This window comes from Peromyscus californicus, unplaced genomic scaffold (genome assembly GCF_007827085.1).
Source record: "Peromyscus californicus insignis strain IS unplaced genomic scaffold, ASM782708v3 Scaffold_18__1_contigs__length_77618521, whole genome shotgun sequence".
Taxonomy (NCBI): Eukaryota; Metazoa; Chordata; class Mammalia; order Rodentia; family Cricetidae; genus Peromyscus; species Peromyscus californicus.
In genome coordinates, this window is record NW_026294480.1 from 32945508 (window position 1) to 32961451 (window position 15944).

The 15944-nt window shown below is 37.1% G+C and overlaps 1 protein-coding gene across 1 annotated transcript in view; it reads right to left on the reverse strand.

Annotated features, from left to right (window-relative positions):
* Positions 1-4698: 4698 nt before the first annotated feature.
* Plcxd3 (phosphatidylinositol specific phospholipase C X domain containing 3) overlaps positions 4699-15944 on the reverse strand; it is a 168589-nt gene continuing 157343 nt past the window's right edge. Inside the window, exon 3 of the mRNA XM_052743217.1 lies at positions 4699-11307. Within this exon, the coding sequence (XP_052599177.1) occupies positions 11154-11307 (154 nt within the window). The 3' untranslated portion in view covers positions 4699-11153. The remainder of the gene's footprint in view (positions 11308-15944) is intronic.

Genomic DNA, 15944 nt, shown 5'->3' on the forward strand with positions numbered 1-15944 from the left:
TTGGTTGCCACAGCTGGTATCTTCTGTATCGGTGGGAGCTTTTTAGAATTGGAGTCTAAGAATGAATTACTAGCTTGGCTAATTGAAATTTACATTTAATTAAGATCACTAGGGAAGCACATGTACAACAAAATTTGAGCTGCATTTTCTGGCTCATCCCCGAGGTTTCCATGGGGCTTCTTGGAGAACTTAGAGGGCAGGCCCATTAGCCCTTCCCTTGTGAAAGCCAGCCTTCAGTATACTGTGTTTTATTCCACTTTCCTGTAATTCTCCCTTTAAAGTAAAATATACCACGTGAATAACTGCTACATTAAATAAAATAATACTTCATTGTGAATGAGCTTATCAAACTTTGCATAGGATATTGAGTTGTTTTTGAGTGAGACTGAACAAAGAAGAATCTCACTAAGGAAAAGATAGGAAGTGGAACAGAGTTCCCTACTCAATGTTGTCTTTTGCTCATCTTTGCTGAGAAAGGTTCTGTCAGGAGCCATTGCTTGGTGACACACATCTAGAGTCCTAAAATACGTCTAAACATTAGAATCAAGAAGTAGGCTTCTTGGAGGTCAGCTTGTATAAGAACCAAGGGGCTCAACAAAATAATGCCTTGAGAGGAGGAAAAGCCAAGCTGATAATTTTCATGAAGAAAAGAATGTTTTCACACACACAAAAATAGTGTTTTGGTGCACAAAGGGTGATGGCAATAGAACAGCATGGTGGCTGCTATTAGAATTCATTTTTTACTACATTGGCATGTGTGTGTGTGTGTGTGTGTGTGTGTGTGTGTGTGTGTGTGTGTGTGTGTGTGTATGTGGGCACAGGGGTGCCATGATGTATATGTGGAAATCAGAGGATGACTTGGGGGAGCTGTCTTTCTCTTTTCCCTCTCCCATTTGGGTCCTGGAGATCAAATGCATGTCCTCCACTTTGGTGACATTCACCTTTGTTAGCCATCTCGCTTGCCCATGTCCTGTAGAGAGAAAGACAAAAACATAAAGAAATAACTATCTAAAAACAAAATGTGCTGTCTCTCTAGTCTTGGATAATTATTAAGATGTAAGGGTCCTGAAGCCCCTTCATTATGGTATCATATAAAAGGGGTAGAGTCTCATCTGGCCACAGACTACCCACCCACGTGACAAATGTTCTCCTGTACTTTCCTGTTGATGCCTCGCTGGGTATAGGTAATGTCCACTAACAAGTTTCTGGGCCTTGGTGTGAAGGTGTGGAGATAGGAGGCTTGAGAGGTCATCAAGACATAAAAATCACCAGCAGCCAGTAGTCTACAGTGGCCATGAGGCTTCTATTAAATACAAAGGAAATACCATGAACTCCTAGGGTAAGAACAGGGAGTTTTGTGTAGAAGCAGGTGTTGGTAGGATTGTAGTTTACATATCAATGCAGCCTCATTTGTATCCACAGGAAAGTGAGGGACAGAGAATTTTTAACAAGAAATTTTCTTGTAATTCAAAATTATGATCTCCTCCCCATCCTTTCTTACTGTTTCCAATATAGATGCATTGTAAGTCAAGTAAACTTGGATAGGTAATCTTCACAAAGGTTTATAATGAATGTCACAGTTAAGAAATGGGGTTTTTGTACACTTCGAACAGTACCATTCAATAAATATATTTCATCTGAAATTACCCCTAAATTCTCAGTATTCCTAAAAAGGAACAAGACAAGAAGGCAACTGCCTTCCTCTTTTTCAATCCCCACTGCCACCCAAGAGCTCTTAGCTCATGTGTGGTCTTTATATGGCACTTGTCTGGGTTTGATTAAGTCACAACTAAACAATTTCATTTTAATTGTTATCAAAGGTATTTAATGCCTTTGTGTCCTGGGAATATAAACATAGTGAAGTTGTGATTTTAATTTGCAATGCTTACATCAAAGAAATTTTTTTGTTGTTCTTGCTTAACATGAAAGATCATTATTTAATAATATTTAAACAGTTACGTTGAAGCAAAGGTTTTGTAAATTGTTTCTTAATGAAACTCCAGGTGCTCAGACTCCATGTTCCAATGAGGAAAATTTCCTTATTTTATAGAGTCCAAAAATTCTACAAGGGTTCATAAAAAAATTCAACATCAGGTTTCTTAACCACCTCTCTCTGCCTCTTACTTAGAGCACTAAGTCATACTTTCTGGAATTCAATCATTTTATTGTGAGCCACTTTTGCCTAATAAATCCATATATCACCAGGAAAACTTTTAACCATGGGATTGAAAACCAGAAGTGATAGCAGATATCCCATTGCACTAGGCATGTCTTGTTATCTAATTCTCCTGTGGCTATTATTAGAGATCCTTCAAAGGGCATACTTGAACTTCAAGTTCAAAGCTAATGTTAAAATCTGCTACCGTTCTATAACACATCTTTCCATCTAAAAGAAAGTACCAGCCCTGACTCCAGATGATGTTTTTATTGCTTTGACCCCAGTCAGCACCTTATTTTGAGCCTTGAGAAGAAGTAGGTACGGTTCTTATTTGATGGGTATGCCGACAAAAGTATAGAAGTCCAATTGGTATCATATTGGTAATGGACCAGGTCCTGTGCATTGAAAGAAGCTTCACTTGAAGTTGAAAAGTGAGGAGGAAGGAAGGGCCAAGTGCAGAGGGAGGACAGGGGTAAAGGAGTGTAAGGGGAAGAGGAGGACAAGGGTAGAGGAGGACAAGGTAGAGGAGGACAAGGGTAGAGGAGGACAAGGTGGAGGAGTGTAAGGGGTAGAGGAAGACAAGGTAGAGGAGGACAAGGTAGAGGAGCACAAGGTAGATGAGGGGAATGATAGAGAAAGGAAAGTTGTAGAGGGGACCAGGGGAAGGGGATGCACTAGGCTAGGGGAAGGAAGTGGTGCAGAGGAAGAAGAAGGGATAAGGGAGAACCTGGGTTATTGGACAGAAAAGGAGTAGAGGAAGGATGATGGGCAGAGGAAGGCAAAGGCACGGGAGGGCAGAGTAGAGGACAAAGGGTCATTGAGGGCAAGGTGTGGAGCACATTCTGCTTCTCCTTTAGAGTTCCCAAGCCTGGCTGTCACAGCGGCTGAGCTTGTACCGTTGTGATCAGGAGCTGCTCTTATTTCCTGTTGCCACAACTGACTTATTCCTATTATATTTATTTTGGAAATGAATAATAAAAATTAAGAATCAAGAAAAATAGCCTCTTTCTGGGTTCTCAGGAATATAAACCTATGTTTAACATTTTACTCTTTAGAAATACTACTTAGAAAAGGTCATTGAGCATGTCTGTTTATTTGCTTCTTTAGGAAGCAAAATCATGTCACTTGTTAGATCTTGTGAGAATCTATCAAATATGCACTTTGTCAAGTTCTCTAAGGAACATTTTAGAAATGTTTTTGCTTTGCTTAGTGGGAGCCTGTCACATGGTAGGATAAATATGCACCGAACAAAGCTGTTGAAATGTTCTGCCGAGGAAGCATAGCTGTAATCATGGTCAAAGACTATTTATAGAACACTGATACTTCCTAAACACAGAGATCACTACAACTTCATAAGTAGAGATTTTCTGATGTCATGAACCTATGACATATATAACATACAGTCATGGGTGCTGCCCTGGGTGGGTTTTGTTAACTTGACATAAACCAGAGTTATCTAAGAAGAGAAACATTAATTAAGAACCTGTCTCTAGAATCTAGTGTAGTGTCGCACGCCTTTAATCTCAGCCCTCTGGGAGGCAGAGACAGGCAAACCTCTATGAGTTTGAGGCTAATCTGGTCTTCATAGTGAGTTCCAGGCCAACCAAGCCTACACAGTGAGACCTTGTCTCAAAGATAACAACCACAACAAGAAAACAAACAAACACAAGAAAATGCCTCTGTCAGATTTGTTTGTAGTCATATCTATGGGGCATTTTCTTGATTGATGATTGACATGGAAAAGCCCATCTCACTCTATGAGGTGACACCTTTGGCCAGTCTCCTAGGTGGTATAAAAAAAGCAAGCTGAGCAAGCCATAGAGAGAAAGCTAGTAAGTATCTTTTCTCCATGGTTTCAGCCTTGACGTCAATTTCTGCCTCCCGGTTCCTATCTTGAGTTCCTGCCCTGACTTCATTCAGCTGTGAATTGTGACCTGGGAGTTATAAGACGAAGGAAATTCTTTCCTCTCCAAGTTCCTTTTGGTCATGGTGCTTTTCACAGCAATAGAAATCGAACTAAAACCAGTGGATTTATAAAGTTAATTTTCAACTACATTTGTTTGTCAGATGCCTTTATAGAACTATTATAGCATTCAGATTTTTCTTAGTAAAGCATGATTTGAACCTCCCAATAATTAGGAATATTTGGTGAAACACAAAGGTAGCTCCATTTCTCAAACAAATGTCTCATGGACCATATAGAGTGGGAGCTCATACGGTTATTTCCCTCACCTTAAGTTTTTAGTTTGAGATGCTTTGTAATATCAACAAGTTACATTAATATATTATGTGTTGATATTTACTGTACAAGGGATGATATCTAAAGATAGTTACATTCAACATTAAGACCTTTAGCATAATCAAAGCGTGTGATGCTTTTCCTTTATTAGCACAGAAACAATTTTTTTGGTTAAGGAGATCCTGTTGTGATGATGCTTGGGTTGTTTTTTTTTTTCTAAGATGTTCTGAATCATATTTAACTTGAGAGATCTATTTGGTTGCTTATAATGAAGCATGGATGAATATAAATTGGAAAAAAATAAACAAAACTGGTACCAGGACTTTATTAAGCAACTTCACTAGCTACAAATAAACTTTTTTTTTTTTACATTAAGAACACAATTTTATATATAAAAATCACATCTTCTATACAGACTATAGGCATGGATTTTCATAACAACACATTTACTAAAGTATTAATGAACAGATCCTAAAAAGAGAAGGCACAGGTCTGACTCCCTCTGGTGAATTCCTGGGATCCATGAAGGAAACATCACCAGCTCTACACATTCTCTTTCTCCAAAAATGAAGCAAATCAACACAAATACATACAGGCAGCAATCATGATATGGAAACATATTATGGAATTTGGTTTTCCTATTTTTCTCATCGGAATTTCAAGAGAGGAGGTAGCTATCAGGAATTTTCCAGAACTCCATCCATGCTCAGACTATGACGGACTCTGTGTTGGAAACACTGGGTATTTATTTAGGAATACCGGAGTGGTTGTAGTCTTTGAAAGCTGATTTGGGAACCACACTTAGATCTCATAGCTCATATTCTGGGTTTTTCAGTTTCAGTTCCTGAAAACCAACTTCTCAATACAATTTGCTTCAGCAACTGTCTCTGGCAAGGGCTTTACCCCAGAGACCACTTTCTGTCCCCAGCATCATCCTCCAATATGGGAAGAAGCCCTCAGGACTAGATGGTATTTACCTTACATTCTTTTCTCCCTCACTAAAGAGTTCCTTTCATCAAATATTCTACAGTGACATAGATGGCTACTTGTAGTTCATAAAATAATTTTAAGGTGTTAATGATAGGTAGTGGGATGATGGGTTTATTTGATTCCTCTTTTAAAGGAAAACACACTGAATTTTAGAACAGCTCTGGTCTTGAGTTAGAAGGCACTCCCACTTTCCAAGATAAGTTTTTAAGGTGTGCCATGTTTTTAGTTGTCTCAATAACTGGGTGATACTATTTCCAGAAATAATCAGTAGAATCTAGTCCTCCAGCATGCTATTATAGGAAAAAATTGAATTTGGTATCATTCATCTAATGAAGATATTTGTTTGATTTTTCAAATGACCTTTGGGATGCTTCTTGAAAAGCATCTGTAGACTTAGTGTGAAACAGTATTTTCTTCATAAAGGGACCTAAACTACAGATTTTATAAGTAGTCTTAGTATAGGACAGTGATCTCAGAGCTCACAGCAGCCCAACTGAAAAAGATTGGGAAGAATTATGTATAATGTTGCCAGAATAAATGAAGCAATGTAGAACATATCCATTTAAAGTTTAAAATCCTTAGGTAAATAAGAATTTTAGTGTAAGCATTTCTGATAAACTATATAGGAAACTCAACATATTATGTATCTGAGATATGAATTTCACTGCTATTCTATATTTTACTTGGCAACTGTAATCATTAAAAAGAAATAATCAAGAATGGAAGAAATTAGGAAACAATGTTCATAAACAGAGTCTAATCCTAAAATAGATTATAGTTTTGTTTCTGATCTGACCACCTTTATAGACTGGTTGGAAGTTTCCTGTAGCACATGGGGAAGAGAGAAAGACGAGTGTTGTTACTGGTTTTGTTGAGAAGCAAACCATATTGGAATCACCTTGTGTCAATGGAGCTTCTGTGATTCTTATAGATCCAGGCAGTCCATCTTATTTCATATGATCTAAACTTCAAAAGCAGTGGGTTAGAGAAATAACTTTCCATAGAAATCTTACCATTAAAGTAGAAATGACCTACCATTACAAAATACTGTGTTGGAATTTCAGCGCTGAAAATAGTGAGTGGAAATAATAAATGTGAATTTAGTCTTCCAGTGAATAATGGAGTTGGTAAACTAGGTGATATCTGATACTTTCAAATAGTATAACCGATGAACAAGCTGGGAAGTAGAGTTGTGAGAACTCAGTGACTTTCTAAAAGCATATACTCCATAAGATTGCTTAAGTGACATTTTTAGAAGAAATATGATTTCCACTAAAAATTTAAATCCAAATTGCAGCAACTAAATCATGCTAAAACAAAACAAAGCAAAAAAAAATGACAATGAGTTAAGGCTAGTCATGATGTGCCCTTTTTCTTTAGGATAAGTTTGATGTTTAAGAAGATACGATATAATTACATGTACCACTGACAATTTTGACTCATACAGATGTATGATCAGAACTAAGAACTACAAAATTGTATCACAATTAAAATAAAAGTTACACAATTTGCAATAAACACCTGTTACAAATTCTATATAATATTTTATTATCATAATTGGGAAAACAAACAATTTGGAACGTTATTTTAAACTGTACATTACACAGGAACCACCAATAAGTTATGACAAATAGAGCATTCACACCATGGTTTCACTGAAAACTAGTGTAAAAGACTAAAATATAGCAAAATAAAATGCTTTAGAGATTTTATTTAGCGTCTCCTGAGGGACAGATACTGTGTGTTATTTTCTCTTAGCTGTTCAGGATGTGAGCACTTGACCTACTCATCTCCTCTTTGGTTGACCAACCAAAGAAAAGTTCGAAGATTGTGTTGCTAAATATTTGTAAAATGGAACTAAAAACTAACAAAAACATGCATTTCCTGAGACTTCCAATTCTCTAGTCTGTAATTCTAACAGGTAGGAACATGGACAGGTGGCATCGCCAAAAAACACCTCAGAACTTTAGAAGACTCAAACAGCTTTGAGTGAAGATGGGTATGCGTTCAAACATCTATATTCAAATTCATATTTGATCATGTCTCTTGAGGGTAACTGACAGTATAAATAGAGAGCACTAGTGCTGGGTGGTTCTAGTTTCTGCTGGTCTCACTTCTTATTGGTTTTATAATGATTTTTCTCCCCTTAAACATTCAAATACTTGATCTATATTCAAACCTAATAACAGAGGAAAGATTGATTTCAAGAGTTTAAAACTGCAATAAAACCAGTTTGGCTGATGGGTTGCAACTTCAACAGTGTGTGTGTGTGTGTGTGTGAGAGAGAGAGAGAGAGAGAGAGAGAGAGAGAGAGAGAGAGAGAGAGAGAGAGAGAGAGAGAAGAGAAGAGAAGAGAAGAGAGAGAGAGAGAGAGACTCTGTGTGTATGTGTCTTGCCACATATTTTACACTCGGATACATTCTTTGTTAGGTGGTGTTCTGTGAAATGTGAGTTTTCCCTATATGGTAACATTGAGGTTACCATATAGAATTTCCTAAGGCTTTTAAAGGATGCCTCCTCATTCTCTGTGCTCCCATGACTGTGTAGTAAGAAGGAGACATAACTGGTAATGGCAGAAGTATTTGCTGTATTGGTCCTTCAGAGTAACTTACAAGAAAACAAATGTAAAAATGATTTTATTGAGTATTTTCTCTCATTCCTCTCACTCGTTGGATTTACTGCCATGGGTTGAGTAAGACTTGGATTTTAGATTTTTTTTTTTTTTGCTTTGTGGGACTTGTAACATAAAGTTGTCTTAAAGTGCCAGTGAAACAAAAAGTACAGCAAGACATAGCTACACTGGAAGCCTGTGTGTAGCCCTTGTGCTCCCTGGTCTCTAGAAAGACAAAGCAGAACTAAAAGACTGATTGGATTGCATACCATCACTTATCTATGAAAGACCCACAGTCTGCTCCATGAATGTGCTTGATAGCAGGGCCAATGACCAGAAGACATCCAAAGGCACCTTATCTCTACTTCTCTTTCCCAGAAATCCCTTCTAGTGACCTCTCTCATGGTTTATTTCTATCTTAGTCCTTCTTTAGAAGTTAAGGCAAGCCCATTTATCTCAGTGCCTACTACCTAGGAACTAACTGTATATCTACATGGAAATCCTAAGTTCAGATTGAAAGTACCTTTTCTCTAACCAAGTTCTGTGTTGATATCATTAATGGCAAAATCCACAAAACAAACAAACAAACAAACAAAACCCTCTTTCCTAGTTAAGAAATTTCAGTCTAATGCTTCATTATGTTAATTCTTCCCAGTACCCACATAACAAATATCACAAAGTTGGCTATGTGCGTACACTGTAGGAAAGCATCCAAATTTAAGAAAATACAATACAGTTAGTTCTACATTGCATCCATTTTTTTGTTAACAGATTAAGATTCTCTTTTTGTCATATTATAAGCTAAACAATTGTGTCAACGCAACTGTGCTTGGTTATAGATGCTCACGAGGCATCAAAATTGGGGAGTCAGAGAACGAACTGACTCCAAAAGCAGTTTTATAGAGTACAATGTCAATAATCGACTAGAAAGAGTTCCTATTTATCTGCACAAGAAGATCAAGTGAAATAGATAATAGACTTGCAAAGGACAGGTAAACAAAGGGGGAAGTATACTTTGTGAATATTAAGTCCTAAGCTGTAACGTTTTTATAAAAATATTTTATATGATGAACTACTTCGTTTTCAAATGTTTTGTTACATTTCCCATACATTGCTAAAGGATGTTATTTTTATTTTATTGTTCTGATTTTTGAGATAGGATCTCACTGTGTAGCCCAGGATAACCACGAGCTCAAAGTATAGCCCAGACTACTCTTGAAGAAGTATTGATTCTCCTGCTTCTCAAGTTCTGGGATTATGGGCATGTACTACCATACCTGGCTCTTGGATTCATTTTTAAATTAAATTATTTACTAATATCAGTGCTTTTATTTGAAGACAATTATCCTATGTTTTCATATAATGTGTGTATTTGTGTATATCAGTATCAGCTTGCTTGAACCAGAGTATGTGTGACAAAATACACACACAACTGAAATTATAAACATATCTGCTGTACACATAGGCATGTTACTTATTCTAAAAAGAGACCACATTTTTCACAAACATTCTATTGAGTGTAGACTTTTTTTTCACTCTGTAGTTGTTAGAAAGTGCTGTTTTCTGATAAAGAGTAATTATTCTCTAAATCAACTCTTGGTTATTTACAATATTGAGAAATAAACTTTAAATTAACTCCTTATCTATGTCAAAGAGACTAACTCATTTGTCTTCCGTTCAAATGAATTAAAAGCCAAGGGAGTGCTTTCATTTCTCCAGGAGTTTGATATGCATGGAAATGCATTGTCCCAGGAAACTATTAAGGTTTGATTATTTCTATATGTGAAGATAATATAATTCATAATTTTAGGAACTTAAGAAATTGTATAGATTTTTGCAAATCCCTCACATTATTCCTGTGAAACAAAGAGAAGGGGGAATTGTGCCCTTTGAAGATTGTTTTTGGAGTTGTCAAATACTACTAGACACAGGAGGATACAACAAGTGTGTTAACATTGTTATTACCAAAAGTGATACCGCAGAAACTTTGTACGAGACTTCAGCCCATTGGCCTTTTTCTCACCTCAAGCAGGATGGAACTTGGACTGCTGACGGTAGATGAGTCTGTAGAGATCATACATATTGAAAGAATTTGTAAAGGAACTTTAGGGATTATGGATACAGTCTCAAAAACATTATTTGTACTCCCTCTGCATTCCTTCATTTTCTTCTAAGGTATAAACACAAATAAAGCTTCCTTAAAACTTTTTTCATAATCTGGGTTTTAGAATTATGCATTGGAATCCCAATTTTATAGGGGAGTCTCATGTTCTTTCTTTTGGTTTTTTAAGAAAAATTAAAATTATTAAGAGAAGTTTTTATAGATTTAAAGTTTTTTCAGATTAACACACAACTGTAGCTTGACATTTGCAGGGCATTATTATTACAGACTGTTGAATTAAAATAGTAGCTGTTTCTGCATACAGTCTTCTTCTTCTTTTCTTCTTCTTTTTAAAATATAGAGTTGATGCTCATAGTCCTTCCAAAAATCTTTTTGCACGATCATCCTAGCTGCCTCACACAGAAATACTCTGAAACATCATTGTTTCCATTGAACACAAAAATCACTAATGACTGCCAATATTACTGATACAGGGAAACTGATTTGATGCATATTTTCTATGACAAGAATTAGCTATGATCGCTCAATTGCAGATGACTATGGAATATTTTATCAAGTCTCACAAAACAAACACATTTCAGTACAACAATGTAATACACATTATGTCGGGCATTCAATTGCTTTGAGACCCGTATAGCATCTATTAGAAAGAGCGAGCAAGAGAGAGGGAGTGGAAAGGGTAGAGGGTATAAATAGTACAGGAGCCCGAGGTTGAAACTAGAAAATGCAATCAAGTAAACACTCATGAGTCACATATCACAAACATTAATTCTGAAAAACAAAATTCACTGTTCTTTTCTATTCCTAACACTAGTAGTAGATTTTGCTCACCAAATGGGAAATGACATATTTATAGTAATGCAGAATATGGTTACAATCACTGAAGACATGGTTTACCCTCTTTTCCCACTCACTACCAGCCCTAATTCCTTCAGAGGCTCAGCAGAATAGGAAAATCAGAGGGTGTATTTGATAATACATCTAATACAATGAGGCTTCTCTATCTTACTCATGGACACACCAAAGAGTAATATCAAGTGTTGGCTTCTCCTTCATCAAAGACATAGTTGAGTTTGATGACAGTGCTGATAAAATCACCAAGTTCTACAAAATCAGCAGTGACAATATTGATGCCACTCTCCCCTGGCTTCTGGGTGCGGACCCACTGCATCATGGCAGGAAGCGCTCTGAGAAAGGAAACAAAAAGAGAAGTTAAATAAGGCATGGCGCATCATTCACGGTTGATGGCTGTCCAATTTACTAACTTAAATATCTCAAATACTAGCACAGGTGGTAGAAAATGATCAAATCAACTACAGTGAATTCTTGAGTCCTTTAAAATTTTGTTCGTGTGTGTGTGTGTGTGTGTGTGTGTGTGTGTGTGTGTGTGTGTGTGTGCACATGCATATGCATACATCACAGTGTACTTGTGGAGGTCAGAGGATAACTTGTAGGAATTAGCTCCCTCCTTCCACAGTGGAAGTGCCAAGGATGAGACACAGGTTGCTTGATAGCAAGTGCTTTTACCTGTTGTGCCATTTTCCTGACCCTGAGTTCTTTTTTGTTGTTGTTGTTGTTGTTTTGGTTTTCGTTTTTTTCCAGACAGAGTTTCTCTGTGTAGTTTTGGTGCCTGTCCTGGATCTCGCTCTGTAGACCAGGCTGGCCTCTAATTCGCCTGGCTCTGCCTCCTGAGTGCTAAGATTCAAGGCGTGTGCCGCCACCGCCACCACCACCTGGCAACCCTGAGTTCTTAACTTGTGTATGTAATTTGAATAAGAGATCTTTACCATATTGGTCTATATTGGACTCTTTAGCTTTGGAGCTCTAAGAAACTGTTCTAGTTTACAATGGATCTTGAATTTCTCCTCCGGTTTTACACGCTATAATTTCCTACCTTACAGAGCTGTGGGATGATGAGGTGAGAAATGAACACTTGTACTTAGCAAATATTTATTATATATCCATTGTTTTTGGGAAATGCATTAAGTTGTTGTAAATATTCACAAAACAAATGTCTCTGCCTTTAAAAAGTTCATGGTGTGGTGATAAGCAGGTGAGCAAGAAGAAATTTCCAATATACAGCATATAGTATAATCAATATATAGTATAATCATTGCCCTTCCAACCCATTCACTGAGCACTTAGTACTTGCAAGTTCCCATTGTAAGCACTTGAAACATTCAAGAGAACAAAAGAGAAAAATCTTAGCTTAGATAGGGTCAACTAGTTGGCTCAGCAGTTGAGAGTGCTTGTAGCCAAGTCTGATGAGCAAGGTTTGGTCCTTGGGACCCACATGGGGGAAGGCAAGAACTGACTCCTGAATATTGTTCTCTGACATGTGCACTGTGGTGTACATATCATCTCTTGAACACATATGTAACAAATAAACAAATTAATGAAGGAAAATGTAAGCTTATATTCTAATAAACAAAGACATAAAATAAATGATAAACTTATGTAAATTATTACATCGTTTGATGAGAGGAAACAGATGCTATAAAATAAAAAAGCAATGAAGATACAGTATAAAGCTGAGAAAGGGCAATTTATTAGACCTCACTGGTGAGGGGATGGATATTTGTGAAAAGAATTTCTTTAAACAAAAGTTAGTCACATGGCTATATAGAAAAAGCATCCTAGCTACTGACCTGGCCAGAAAGGAGCAGGCTAACTAAACTTGGAAAGGAAATAGGAGAATGGTTAAAGATAAAGTGAGGATTGTGAGAGAAGAGTGGTGTTTCCTGCAAGGAATGTGTATCAGTTACTTCACATAACACTGTGACAAAAAACTTTCCCAGTAGAGAAGACAAGACAGTGGGGGAGTGGAAAGCTGGTCACGTTGGGTCCGCAGTCAGGAAGCAGAGACAGGTAAGTGCTGGTGCTCATTGGGATATCCTGCTCGTTTCATCCTTTTTGTCCCTGCTAGATACCCAGGAACATATTTTGGGTGAGTCTTTCTTCCTCAGTTAAACTTCTCCGGAAAAGTCACACAGAAATACCCAAAGGTTTGACTCCTAGGTTGTTCTAAAATCCAGTCAAATTGACAATGAGGAATGACTATCAAAAGTCCACCCTTGTCAACCTGATACCAAAATACAATAGTTTTCTTTAAATTATTTTTTTATTTTTTCGTGATTATAATATAATTACAACAACTACAACCAATCAAAATGTGACATTGTAGAGCTCAGTCCCAGTGGATACATCTACAAAACAACTCTGGTACCCAAGGCTCAGGGATCTTTGTGGAAGTAGGGGCAGGAAGAATGTAAAAGGCTGAAGATCAGTGGGTTAGCTGTGAGATTGTTCATCTTAGGACTATCAGAAACCACACCCATAAAGTCTCACCAACATGACTGCCCAAACATGAGCTGAACAATGATAATAGGCATGCTAAAGGAGATGGGAGAAAGCCCACAAGGCCTCAACACTACACTAAGAACTACATCATTTTTAAATTACTAAATTCCACCCCTCTTCTCTATGGGCTCAGAGACATTTCATAGTTTTAAACATGTTCAATCTAACTTCAAAATTCCCATATTTTTAACAGGCAGGATCAATACCACTCAAAGCCAAATGTCTCTTCTGGGATTCAAAACCATCTCTTAACTGAGCACTCTGGAAAAAAATGTAAACAAGTAAGTTATATTCTTCCAATATTCAATGTCACAAAGTAAGCATTCCTATTAAAAATGGATGGACAGGAGAATAACAAAGAAAGACCTGCCCAAAGCAAACCCAAAATCCAGCAGAGCAAACACCAAATCTAGCTACTCTGTCAAACATCTGAAGTGTGCGGTGTCACCAAAGGTCTTGCAGACTAACCTGTCTGGCACCTGGAATACATGTAGCCTTCCCTGGACCCTGTTCCACTCCGTGATTTCCTTGGCAGATATCCTACAGTCCTGGCATCTCCAACATCAGGAGTTATCCATTGTGACTTAGACTTCAAACAGCTTCTTCCAACAAACTCTCAAGACCTCTTTGTGGAAAATCTAATTTTGTCACAAACTTTTGGAGCCTTAGCAGCTTCCTGGAGCTTCCTTTCAAACCTACATTACCCGTACTTTTTGCATTTTGAATGCTTGTAAAATCATCACTCCATGCTGCCAGATTCTACTGCCGGGTCAAGATGTAGTCTGGCCCCTTTACCATAGTTGTAATGGTCTCTGGACACTTTAGTGGCTGAACTTTGGGGAAAACAAATTCCTAAATGGTTGTTTTGGAGCAGAGAATCCCTTTGTTGGTGTGGCTAATTGAGTCTCTCTCTTGCCAAATGAAGTTTGTTTTCTTTCTTACATTTGTTTGTTTGAAATCTGAGGCCTTTGTTGGTTGGTATCTTGCTCTCAAGGCAACTCTCCATTCTCCTATTCAAAACTCAAGTTTTCTCTTTAATTGCTTCCCTTCTTACTGTAAAACTAGGTAAGCTCAGTGAGCAATAGCCACACTACAGCCTGAAAGCCATGTTGTTAGGAAACATCTCCCTCGGTGGTGGTAAAATGAAAAGCACACAGATGCACATACCAGAAGTCAACTTGTGCCTCTGCAGCAACTGACCTTCAAAAAATGGCATGAAGAACATGAGTTGGAGAAAAGATGGACTTTAAAATAAGTGGTTCTAGAAACTGGGTCTTTATAAAGAGAAGAATGAAGTCAGATCTCTATCTCTCCACAGTTATATAAAAATTAGGATGAGCTAGATTAAAAATGAAACTTGTAACTATGAGACTACTAGAATAAAATATAGTTGGAGCACATCGAGACATTAGAATACAGGGCTTTCAGAAATGAGATCATATCTTTCCTTTTTTACAAGTGAAAATAGAAAAATGAGACTAAACAAAACTTAAAAGCTCTTCACAGCTAAGAAAACAGTCAACAGAGCAAAGACAACCTGCAGAACAGGAGAATATGCTTGTGCAGTGTATAATTAACGGTTGATTAATATCCAAATTACATAAAGAACTGAGACTACTCAGTAGAAAAAGCAAATAAAGTATCACTCAACAAATAATCTGATCTAAAAGTGGACATTTTCTCAAAAGAAAATGTAAACAGCTGGCTTATGTATATGAACTTTGCAGTATCATCTGCTGTTAAGAAGATGCAGATCATAACAAAAATAAAATCACTTTAGTTAGATTAGCTGTTATCAAAACGAGGGGGCTTAGGGATGACCTCTGTGGTAGTATGTTTAGAATATGTGAAACCCTGTGATCAGTGTACACACACACACACACACACACACACACACACACGAAGATAAAAAATGATTGTGAGGATACAGGTACAAGAAAATCCTTGCACATTTTGGATCATAAATTAACAGAGCCATTGTAGAAACCAATAGATACTTTCCTAAAAAATTAGAAATAGAATAAAAAAATATATGGTTGTATAGCCAAGGCAATAAAATAAGTGTGTCAAAATAACATCTGTACTTACATGTTAAAACTCCACCATTAAGAAAAGCCAACAAGTGGTAACAACCTAATGTCCATCCACAGATGAATAGATGTACTTAAAGGAATACTATCCAGCCATAAAATGAATAAAGTGCTGATATTTGCAACAACATGGATGGAACTGGAGATCACTACATTAGATGAGCCAGAAACAAAAAAAAAGAAGACAAATATCATGTGAATTCACTTACATGTGGAATCTAAAAAGGTTTGCCTCTTAGAAGTTGGGAGTAGACTGGTGGTTACAATGCCTAGGAAAAATTCAAAACTGAGGTTATGAAGAAAGGTTAGTAAACAGGTTGGCAGTGAGATAGAAGTCCTGTGTTCCTTGAACACACAGAGAAAAGAAAGACAAA